This window comes from Ascaphus truei, chromosome 1, assembly GCF_040206685.1.
Source record: "Ascaphus truei isolate aAscTru1 chromosome 1, aAscTru1.hap1, whole genome shotgun sequence".
Taxonomy (NCBI): domain Eukaryota; kingdom Metazoa; phylum Chordata; class Amphibia; order Anura; family Ascaphidae; genus Ascaphus; species Ascaphus truei.
The window spans coordinates 191,428,594-191,441,359 of record NC_134483.1 but is presented as its reverse complement, the minus strand read 5'-3'; the positions used below and the strand labels follow the sequence as shown (position 1 = coordinate 191,441,359).

The following is a 12,766-nucleotide window of genomic DNA, read 5'->3' as shown; positions in this document are numbered from 1 at the left end:
TTGTCTTTTGTTGTATGTGATGTATTTTCCCTAGACTTTTTATGTTAAGAGACCATATGTATGGCTTTAGTTTCTGGGCATTTTACTTCTTGAGCTGAGAAGGGGTTGGATCCTCTCAGCTATTTATGTGTTTGTTTTATTAAAATACTGTTATTAATTCCATCTCTTGTGCGCTTCTGTGCAATTTTCTTTCTCTGTTTCTCAGGGTGTCCTCCCCCCTTTTGAGGGGGGATCACCTATGAAGTGGGAGCCTCTGGGGAGATGCTCCATGCACGTGCAGCACAGGGATTTTTCCAACAATAACTTCTGCAGCACGAGCGCTGAACATCCTATTCCTGATTCAAACAATGGCTGTTTCTGCCACTGGCACATTGTGTATGTCCTGCTGGAGCATGTCACGGATTACAATAACATTGGCTATATCTGTAAATGTAGGACTGTTGTTGGTGCATTCATCAAAGGCCTTGTTAAACAGCTAATACTTGAAGCTCAACACAAAAAAAGATGGTGTGAAACAGCGCTAATAGATAATAAAGGCAACTAAATTAGTGCATAAAAACAAACAACTGGCAGCCAGGTGAAGACTGACCGTACAGTCAGTGTGCGAACATGTAAAAAAGAGGGAAACCGGCGCCAAAAAATCAAATAATCAAATGAAAGTCAATGAAATCCAAACCATAAAGGTGAAGTCCAATTGGAAGTCCTTAGATGAACAAGGAATTATGCTGACAACTCTCCTCCCAGACCGTGCAATGGAGAAAGGGAAAAAAAGAAAAAACAGATTATGGTGCAGTATGCCAAATACTGTTGACTAATAAAACATTACCAACTAACAACACATGACATACAAGACAGACAAAACACCAACACTAGCAAGGCTAAAAATATGATTAGAAGCTATTTATTAACACAACTAATGGGGGTGACGTCACATCCGCCGGATAGCCCTGCCATTCGAGTGATTCATCTCCCACCCGCATCACGTGGGGACGCCAGTGAGGGAGCTCCGGTCGCCATCTTTGGAGGACTCCATCATCCATTCTGTGTACACTGCCTTTACCCTACCGGGTTCCTGTAAGTAGGATTCCAGCTTTACCCCTCTGGACACTCCACCTCCGTCACCCCATTAGTTGTGTTAATAAATATCTTCTAATCATATTTTTAGCCTTGCTAGTGTTGGTGTTTTGTCTGTCTTGTATGTCATATGTTGTTAGTTGGTAATGTTTTATTAGTCAACAGTATTTGGCATACTGCACCATAATCTGTTTTTTCTTTTTTTTCCTTTCTCCATTGCACGGTCTGGGAGGAGAGTTGTCAGCATAATTCCTTGTTCATCTAAGGACTTCCAATTGGACTTCACCTTTATAATACTTGAAGCTATTATTCTTAAAGATTTGCTGAAAGAAGGCATCTCAGACCATATAGTATGATAGAGAGTTAGATAGCTAGGGCCCTGTTTACGCAGTATTTTTAATGTTAACAAGCCAACCTCTAAACAAATTTGCCGCCTTACAGGCTACAGTGGAGAAAACAGAAGTATTGTGACAGAAATGGGTCTGGTTACTTAACCAACCAGCGGCAGCATTCTGCATCAGCTGCAGGTGGCACCGCTTTCTTTTAGGAGGTCAAAAGTAAAGGGCATTGCAGTAATCCAGACATGAGGATAATAAGGAATGAACCAGGGAAGGGAGATTCTCCATGGTATCCTCTATGGTAAAATAATGATATTTATCACTCTTTTTTTTAAGCATTAATGATCTGCTTTTAATCCCCTGGACCAGGGTTGGCCTACCTGTGGACCAACCTGTGGGCCACAACTACATTTGCCACGGCTGCCTGATGAAGAAAAAAAAAAGAAAAATTGACTTAAAAATCAATTAAAGAAAGGAACAATATGAAATCCTTCAAATTAAATAAACATGTCAGGAAAATTTATGCATATTAATATACATTTTAAAAATGAACACGATTATAATAACTTCTTTCATAATGAAAAACATAAAATAAATGAAATAAATACATATTTGATTTGTGTTTATAAAAGGTAAATAAACCGCTCATCCATGTGTTTATACGTATATATATTGTGTAACAGGTGCTCTAAGGGAAAAATGAATTGTATTTCAGAGTAGATCCCAGAAGGATCAGAAAAGGCTCCCTCATATATCGAGCACTCAATGTTGGGGTACAGTAGTAAGACTTACAATGGTCTATTGGTATTTATACCAATAGACCATTGTAAGTCTTACTACCGTATCCCAATATTGAGTGCTCGATATATGAGGGAGCCTTTTCTGATCCTTCTGGGATCTACTCTGAAATACATATTTGATTTGTGAGCAGACATTTTCAGCAATTTACTTGGTCAAAAATTAGCTCATCTGGGCGCCGCCTGCTTCTGCTATCAACCTTGAACATCAATTCTAGTAGTGAGAAACTGTTAACTGGAATGCATGTTCAGAAATCACATTGAGACATTTTAAATTCAGATTTTTTTTTTAATTAGGATTTCAAGCTTTTTTTCTCAATACAAAATGTTTTTCATATTTTAATGCTTTTATTATCCTTGTTTACTTTTAGCATTATTTAGTGTCGGTTTAGCTATTAGTTTGAACCGGATTTAGGAAGCAGTAGGATGGCATCCCCTCCACAGCATTTTTGCCCATTTATTGGCACACCTAAAAAAAGGTTGGCCACTGATGCTCTACCAGTGTTTCCAAATCCAGTCCTCAAGGAACACTAACAGTGCAAGTTTGATTGCACAGGGGGTTAAGTAAAAAATTATTGGTCCACCCGTGCTAATTAGAGGATAGCCTTAAAACCTACACTGTTGGTGTTCCTTGAGGACTGGATTTGGGAACCACTGCTAGACATATTTCTGTGATAAGTTCAATTTGTTAAGCCTTCACCTTTCAGAATAACTTTCCCATAACATTGAATGTTTCAAATCATGTCATAGTTTATTTTAAGAATGTGTTGCTTTTTTCATCACTTTAAAAGCCTTTTATTTTCTTTGTAATCTTTTCCCCACAATTGTAATTGTTTGTGAAGTGAAGCAGTGCAGTTTCACATATCTATTTCAGGTACATTTTTTTAAAAATCACCCGAATATTACTGATACATAAATTAATGTAGTATTTTCTAAGAAGTATCAAGCACTGCTTCAAATAAGTGAGAGTCAACCAATTACAGGCAGTCCTCGATTATCCGGCACAATGTGTTACTCAAAATGGCGTTGGATAGCGAAACGTTGTAAAGCGAAACACGTTTTTCCATAGGAAAACTGTTTAAATGAAAGGTTCCGTTCCTGAAGATATTTTTAACACTAAAAAACACCAAATATTTTACGCAGGCAATAAGATATGCAGCACACACATAAATTATATAGTGTATATACTGTATTATACTCTGACTCAGGCCCTCATTCTCTCCCGTCTTGATTACTGTAACCTCCTGCTGTCCGGCCTTCCTGCCTCTCACCTGTCTCCCCTACAATCTATCCTAAATGCTGCTGCCAGAATCACTCTACTCTGTCCTAGATCTGTCTCAGCACCTACCCTCCTGAAATCCCTCTCCTGGCTTCCGATCAAATCCCGCATCTCACACTCCATTCTTCTCCTCACTTTTAAAGCTTTACACTCTTCTGCCCCTCCTTACATCTCAGCCCTAATTTCTCGCTATGCACCATCTCGACTCTTGCGTTCTGCTCAAGGATGTCTTCTTTCTACCCCCTTTTTATCTAAAGCCCTCTCCCGCCTTAAACCTTTTTCACTGACTGCCCCACACCTTTGGAATGCCCTTCCCCTCAGTACCCGACTAGCACCCTCTCTATCCACCTTTAAGACCCACCTTAAGACACACTTACTTAAAGAAGCATACGAATAGCACTGTGAACATTCTGAACACATGATACATAAAGCTTGGCCCCCTGCAGACGCACTTACCAGAACTCCCTCCTACTGTCTCTGCACGTTCTCTCTACCTACCAATTAGATTGTAAGCTCCTCGTGGCAGGGACTCCTCTTCCTTAATGTTATGTTTATGTCTAAAGCACTTATTCCCATGATCTGTTATTTATATTATCTGTTATTTATTCGATTACCACATGTATTACTACTGTGAAGCGCTATGTACATTAATGGCGCTATATAAATAAAGACATACAATACAATACAATTATATATATATATAATCAAAAAATAAATAGATGATACCATTCTGTGGCTAACGAAATGCTTTTATTTGTGCGAGCTTTCGAGATACACTGATCTCTTCTTCCGGCGATGTTACAATGAATGAAGCAAAAGGTATACTTAAAAACAGTGTCTCTTGGAATGTTATCTTTGCTGTTCCTTCCCCCGGTATGGATGTGTTTTATGGCTAGAGGTGTCAAAAGGTTACTGAAATCAAGTGAAGAAAGAGTGTGTATGTGTATCAGTGTGAATAAAAATGAATGGAGAGCCCACAGTATATACAGTGCTTTACACAAGGTGTGTGTGGAGTGGGAGTGGATATAAATGGTGTGGGTGGGTGTGGAAATGTGAGGCCACTTATCGCCAGCTTTTCGGTAAAAAAAGGCTACTGCTATTCAGTAAGCAGTGAAAAGTCATCAATAAAAGCAAAAATCGCTGTTTTTTGTTGCCGTAAAAAAAAATCGCCAGACAAGCGGCAATAAGCCAATTTTCAACACTGCTCGGCAGTTTTTCTAATTCGCTCAATTCTACAATCCCCGATCAGCTGATCAAGTCTGATCGCCGCTATAGAATTGATATTTCCTCTCAAAATCGCCTCGCCACAAAAAGTTGGCGTGAGGTTGGTGAGAGGCTGCCGAGATGCGGCGAGACATTACTTAGGAAGAAAAATGTATTTTTCCTGCATCAGATTGATGCCGGGGGTCTCCGGAGCTGAAACCCATTAATATCAGCACCGGAGACCCCTGGCATGAATCCCATGCATGAAAAATGCATTGACAGAGAACTTCATTATCTTAGCGGCTAACTGCCAAGGCAATGAAGGGGTTAACCACCAGTGCCATGCTTATTGTGGGTAGTGGGGTGGGTGAAGGTGGTATTTGTCCCTTGGTGGGTGTTTAGGGCTTGCGGTGGATTTAACCCCGTCATTACCTTAGCGGATAATACTGCTAACGTAATGAAGGGGTTAACCCCTCCCGCTACCACCTGGTAGGCCTAAACACCAATCCTTGGGGCTACTACCCCCTTCACCCACCCCCTCTACCCACAATAAACACAAGCACACACAACAGCCACACTACCCAACTTATAGGCCCCAATAAACAATACAATATCTAATAAACACCAAGACACAATCCACCCACCCCCTGTGTCCCCACAAAAAATAATTTTTTATTTTTCTAGACACAGGCTTAATACCACAGGCCAGGGGGGGTCGCCGGGTGGTCCCCACTGGTGTCCACAGGCCCCACAGTGCACCCTGGGTGGTTCCCACGTGTCCTCGTCAGCATACTGCAGAGCCATGTCCTCTTTTGCCAGAAAGAATACATAAAAAATACAATCTAATGTCTCCAATCCCTTAATCAACTTAGCGGTTAATAGCCACTATAGTAATTAAGAGGTTAACACACCCTGCGCCGCTACCCACCCGGGAAGCCTAACCACCCACCCTAGACCCAGTATACCCACCCTGTACCCATTGAGTGGCATAGTAGTCCATCATACCAATATACAGATGCAGCGGCCATAATTTTATGAAATCACGTGGTTTATACCTCAGAATACCCATGTGATGGCGTGGGATTACTTCCAACCATACCGCCTTAAGACTTGGGTGCATACAGTAAAATGGCATTTTAGTGTTCTGGTTTATAAACAACTGAAAATGACACATACTGTACAGTAGCACAGTACTGTACACATTGAAATTCATTCATTTCATTGCATATAATTGCACACAAGAGATAAAATTCAAACAAAGCAACTGCGATAAACGCGCATGCCTGGGGCGATTGGCCGTGTTCATGCCGCGTGGTGTACAGCAGCGCACACAAAAACTGCGCCGTGATGCCTTAAAATAACAGCCGCTGCATCTGTAATAAGGACATGATAAGCTACAATAGAAGTCAAGTAAATAAACACCTTTCTACTTACCCATGCCATCATGAAGGGTATCCTCGTCAGCATACTGCAGGGCCATGTCCTCCGATGCCAGCAAGAATATATTAAAAAATACAATCTAATTGCTCCTAACTCCTTAATCCCCTTAGCGGTTTATAACCTCTATAGTAATTAAGGGGTTAACGACCCTCCTCCACTACGCACACGGGAGGCCTAACCGCCCACCCCGGACCCACTCTAACCACCCTGTACCCATTGCTTGGCATAGTAGTACATCATACCCATACAATATGGGCATGATAAGCTACTATAGCAGTCAATGGGCATCCTAATACAAAAGCATGAATGCCCAAAATACACAATAATAAAACAGATAGAACAAACACCTAAACACCCAGAAACAAAAACTAAAAGCACTAGCCAACCAAGCAATTAACTAAATAAAACCACTAACAAATCAATTAAATAAATCACACCAATAGACCCAAATTAAATGTACTAGTTAAAAGCACTAACCAGCACAACAATTAATTAATACAACCAAAAACGCAAAACAATCTGAAAATTAAAAAATGTCAAGCCATCACAAATCAAAACAATTTAATCTAAACAATAAAAATTAATAGAAAATATAACAGTCAAAAGAAGAAATGCATTTGCCAAAAAATGCATTGGCTACCATTGTATTCATCTGTACCATAAACAGATACAGATAAATACATTAGCAGTCAATGGGCAATAAAATACATTTAAAAAAGAAAAATATAATAAAAACAACCTGTAAAAATAAAAGTACATACATTCAATTTTTATCTTACCTTTAGAAGCGTTGGCCCTCCGAATCCCGGTGAATCAGGAAGTTCTCGTCCAGTGAAGATCCAGACCAGGTAACCAAATTCTTCTTTCTTTCATCTTGTATCACCTTCTTCTTTCTTTATCTGTGATTATTTCTTTCTTTTCTTTATCTTCTGTCTTCATCTGTCAATCCAATAACCCCATGTTAAATACACAATGTTGACATGTCTGCTTCTTGAGCTCAAATGAGGCGTCACGTCCTTAAATATGAATTGTGATGTCGCATTTCATTGGCAAATGGTTCTCACACCTCTGGCTGTGAGAATCATGTGCCTTTTGTTTTTTTTTGGAATGGACGTCATGTAAAGGAAGTGAAGCCAGCCAATCAGAATGGCTATGCTTCCTTTCCCTTTAACATGATGTCACTAAATCCAAAATGGCTGGTGTCACATGGTACTTCAGCCAATCAGATTGTGAGAACTATATCCCCAATCTGATTACGTGTAGTAGATCATGTGACTGAGTAATTTTTGGGAAAGGATGTGATGTCATCCAAAGGGAGTCACATGGTCTACTACACGCAATCAGATTGGGGCTATAATTCTCACAATCTGATTGGCTGAAGTACCATGTGACACCAGCCATTTTGGATTTATTGACGTCATTTTAAGGGAAAGGAAGCACAGTCATTCTTATTGGCTGGCTTCACTTCCTTTACATGATGTCACTTCCAAGAAAAGAAAAAAACAGATGAAGAAAGAAGATAAAGAAAATAAAGAAATAGTCACAGATGAAGAAAGCAGAAGGTGATACAAGATGAAAGAAAGGAGCATTTGATTTCCTGGTCCGGATCTTCATGGTGGATGCCGTTGGATTGAGTTTCGTGACGGCACCGGACGAGAGCTTCCTGATTCACCGGGATTCGGAGGGCCAACGCATCAAAAGGTAAATTAAATATTAAATGTATGTACTTTTATTTTTACAGGTTTTTTTATGGTATTTTTCTTTTTTTTATGTATTTCATTGCCCATTGACTGCTAATGTATTAATCTGTACGTGTTTAGGGTACAAATGGATACAGTGGTAGTCAATGCGTATTTTGGCAAATGCATTTCTTCTATTGACTGTTATATTTTCTATGTATGTTTATTGTTTTGATTAATTACTTTTGAATTGTGATGGCTTGTTTTTATTTGTATTGTTTTACAGATTGATCATTTTTATTTAATTATGATTTGTGTTGGCTACTGGTTTTAATTTATGTCTTGCCTAGTGATAGTATTAATTAATTGATGTGTTGGTTACTGCTTTTATGTATTAAATGTATTGCTTAGCTAGTGGTGTGATTTATTTAATTGATTGCCTATTGGTTTTATTTCTTTAATTGATTGGCTAGTGGTTTTATTTATGTAATTTATTGGTAGCCTATTGCTTTTAATTTTACATTTTGGGTGAGTAGGTGCTTGTTGTATAGGTTTTATTATTGTGTATATTGGACAGTCAGGCTTTTGTATTAGGGTGACCATTGACTGCAATAGTAGCTTATTATTGCCATATTATATGGGTATGATGTACTTCTATAACAATCAGTGGGTACAGGGTGGGTATAGTGGGTCTGGGGCAGTTAGGACTCCCAGGTCGGTAACGGGGCAGGGTGTGTTAACCCCTTAATTAATAACCGCAACGGCGATTAAGGGGTTAGGAGACATTAAATTTGTATTTTGTATGTATGCTTTCTGGCAACGGAGGACATGGCCCTGCAGTATGCTGACGAGGACGCCCTTCATATTAGCAGGGGTAAGTAGTACGGTTTTTATTTACTTTATTTATGCTGGCTGGTTAATGTTGTGTTTACTAATGGGAAAATAATCTAATATCCATATCTGGATAATACTTATTTTGCCCATTACAGTACTGTATGTGTTTGGGGGGTGGGGTGGAGAAAGGGTATTATTGAAATCTAGGCCATGTTTATTTATTTTTAAATGCAGAAATGGTACGGCAGGCCAGCGGGGACCCACAGACGCCCACGGGGACAAGCTGAGGACCCACAGACACCCATGGGAACCACCTGGGGGCCCCAAGACATCCATGGGAACCACCCGTGAATGCCGTTGAAGCCCGTGGGGACCACCTGGAGTCGCACGGAGCTTAGCATGGACCACCCGAGGGCCCCCAGACACCCGTGGGTGCCCCCCAGGAGCCTGTGGAGTCTGTGGACACCCACGGGAACCAACCTCGGAACCCTGCCAGCCTGTGGTATTAATCCTGTGTCAAAAATGATACATTCTGGTTTTATGTGGGGGTACAGGGGGTGGGTGGGTTGTGTATTGTTGTTTATTAAATATTGTAATGTGTATTGGGGTCTAGGAGGTGAGTAGTGGGGCTGTTGTGTGTAGTTTTTTTATTGTGGGTAGCGGCGGTGGTGAAGTGGGTATTAGCCCCAAGGATGGGTGTTTAGGTCTACCGGGTGGGTAGTGGGAGGGGTTAACCCCTTCATTACGTTAGCTGTATTAACCACTAAGGTAATGAAGGGGTTAACTCAACCCGCAACCCCCCACAAGGCCTAAACACCCATCAAGGACCAAATACCCCCTTCATCCACATGACACTGGTGTTTAACCCCTTCATTGCCTTAGCGGATATCCGCTAATGTAATAAAGCTGCTTTAATGTAATTTTTATTAATAGTGTGCGGGAGCAGGGGGTCTCCTGAGCTCAACCGCTTTGATTTCAGCCTCGGGGACGCCCTGCTTTCAGAGTTACAGTCCATGGTATTTAAATTACCCAGTTACGTCATGCGGACGCTTTAAAAATGGCGACTGTACCGGCACCTGATGCCTTATACCAGGGCCTGTAACTCGGAAAGCAGGGGGTCCATGAGCTGAACAGCTTTGATTTCTTCTTCAGGGAACCCCTGCTTCCCGAGTTACAGTGAATTGTATGTTTGTGATGGTACTCAAAAAGTGCTGGGACTGTATTGAAGGAAGGGAGAGTTATCTGGGTAATAACAGTTTTACTTTTAGTACTGTGCCTTTAAATGGGCATAAGGTACCTTGAAGGTTGGAGTGGGTTGCCCATAGACAGCCCCCTCTTTCCTCATTAGGTAGCCCCAGGTATAGTACTCACTGTTTTTAATATTCCTTCCTTCCCAGTCTCCCTTCCAAAGCGTGCAGCTGTATTGAGTGTGAATCCAAAGCCAGGGTGTGCAGCGCACAGCAGTAGAGAGGAGCAGGTCTAGCAGTAAAAGTCCTTTATTTAACAATTCATGATGTGGGACAACAGCAAACCTTCAACGCGTTTCGTTCAAGGGAACTTTATCAAGTCCCTTGAACGAAACGCGTTGAAGGTTTGCTGTTGTCCCACATCATGAATTGTTAAATAAAGGACTTTTACTGCTAGACCTGCTCCTCTCTACTGCTGTGCGCTGCACACCCTGGCTTTGGATTCCCGAGTTACAGGCCTGGTATTCAGGCCTTTCTGCATACCATGATAGCAACACTGCTAAAATGTCGATTTAAAAAAAAAAATTCAATTTTTTTTTTTTGGCCCTTAGTCTGCTAATTGCTTTTTCACTATGAGTGAATTAATTCCTATGGAAATTATAATTCTCCCCAAAATAAATAATCTACATTGAGTTTTAATGTTCACAGTCCAAAAAAGGCATTTCTATTTTTTTTGGTAAAACATCTATATTTATGTAATAAGTTTAGCTAAAGTAGAGTTGAGGATGTAGATTTCTGCTTTATTATAGCAATAAAGGCCAATCAACATCGCACTTCAGATATTCAGTAGCAAACGTGTAAAATAGAGAAATGTCATTACCCCGTAACTTGGAAGACATCTTCATACAGTAGGTAATAGTTTTACTATATAGAGCTGAAAATACCCTCATTGCATTGTTAACATTTGTGCTAATTGGATAATGCTATAAATTAACTGATTTTCTTTTGTTTCTTAGGGAAATGCTTCTTTTTCTTGCTCCGAACCGCAAGTTGTCCCAATTACATTTCTAAATTCTAAAAGTTATCTGATCCTGCCTGGCTTATTACAAGATGAGTTGACTGTCAGTTTTCACTTCCGCACGTGGAATAGAGAAGGCATTCTATTTTCCAGTAAACTTAGCTTGGCAACATTCGATCTTGTACTGTATATTGATGATGGAAAACTTAAAATGAGCCTTTTTAAAAATGGAAAAGGGTATTCTGAATCTTCAACAGGTAAGGAATAAAATTACATTAACCTAATTTGTTCATAATTGTAAAATATTTAGACATAATGTAATCAGAGTGTGTGTACTGTATATTTGACGTGAATTAATGAGTTCTTCAGTATTAGGTGATACCTGTTTTATTTGGACTAATATTTTATGTCATAGGACAAGCTTTTGAGAGTTTTCCTCTCTTCCTCCGATCAGCAATACTGATATACAATGGTTTCTATGGCTTAGACAGAGATTGGAAAAAAAAAGGAAGAATAAAGAACAGAGATATGTAGATTAGGTGGGGTGAGAGAGGAATGTTTGAAGACACAGTAAGGGTGGTAAAACGGAAATTAGGAAAATGAGATTTAGGGATTTGGGCGCTGTACATCCACAGCAGCACAGAGGGGGAGCAGGACGCTGGGGCGGGGGGGGGGGGGGGGGGAAAGTTTAGGATGGCACATTGGCAGGGAAAAAGAGAGGACCATTACAACAAATTATGATAGTATGTGAGAAACCCTTTATCCACATTAATTCCACTTCCCCCCTAACCCATCTCCCCCAGCATCCTCTTCCCCTTCTGTGCTGCTGCGAATGTACAGGCCCCCCTATCCCTAATTTCAGTATTGCTGAAAATTCTCGAAAGCTTGTCCTATGACATAAATTGTTAGTTCAAATTAAAAAGGTATCACACACACACACACACACATATATATATATATATATATATATATATATATATATATATATATATATATATATATACACTGTCGCGGCCGAGATTATTCTTACATTTACCCGGTCTCGGCTGCGACAGATACCGGGCGCGCGCCGAGGTGTCCCGTGCGTGTGCCGGAGCCTCGGAGGATCGGTCCTCCGATCGAGGCACCCCCCTCCCCTCTCCGGGTCCACCGGATCCCCCCACCGCCATCCCCCACATCTCGGGACACCAGGGCTCCCTTCGGGCTCCCGATTCAACATCAAATTCAACATCAAAGCCGGGAAACCTCACGGCTTGTGGCTCTAGCCGCATGAAAATAAAGTGTGTCGCCTGTGTATATATATATATATATATATTTTTTTTTTTAATATATGCAACCTTTGATAATCTTTATTGAAAATGAATTACCTAAATTGCCGATCAATTAGTTCTCCTGAAGATCGATCAGCAAAGATCCTGCTTCCAAGGGTTCACTAAATGGCTGCCATTCAGTTTCAAATCAATTCTTCAGTCAGTGTAACTCATCAGTTACTGTACAATGTATCCTTATATTACTACGGTAACATTATCTATTGTTACAGTTTGCCGCTCAAACTGCTTAGAATATTGGCAACAAATGATCACAAACAAGAAAGTGTTATAAAGATCTTACTTAGTCTAATAAAGCTGCTTTTAACAGGATTAGAAATCAGACTTAAGATAGATACAGTATGGTTATTCTACCTAAAGTTTAATCTATTTGTATCATCCCCTCATTTCTGCATAGCCTCTTCTATCAGTTTGTAAGTTTCAATATCCTTCTATATAGTTTGTGCACCATACAGTATAGAAAATGTGATTAGATACCGTATTTCTTGCTGTGTACAAGAATTCATAAACTGAATGGGAGATGGCTTTGTCAGATACAGTACGGTGATAAATAGAGGCACATGTTTTGCCCACATCTTTAAATTTTGTA

At 40.2% G+C, this 12,766-nt stretch overlaps 1 protein-coding gene across 2 annotated transcripts in view; it reads left to right on the top strand.

Annotated features, from left to right (window-relative positions):
• CNTNAP4 (contactin associated protein family member 4) overlaps positions 1-12,766 on the top strand; it is a 580,041-nt gene that overhangs the window by 320,838 nt on the left and 246,437 nt on the right. For both annotated transcript variants that reach the window (XM_075599587.1, XM_075599597.1), the window contains one exon: positions 10,848-11,106. In XM_075599587.1, the coding sequence (XP_075455702.1) occupies positions 10,848-11,106 (259 nt within the window). The remainder of the gene's footprint in view (positions 1-10,847; positions 11,107-12,766) is intronic.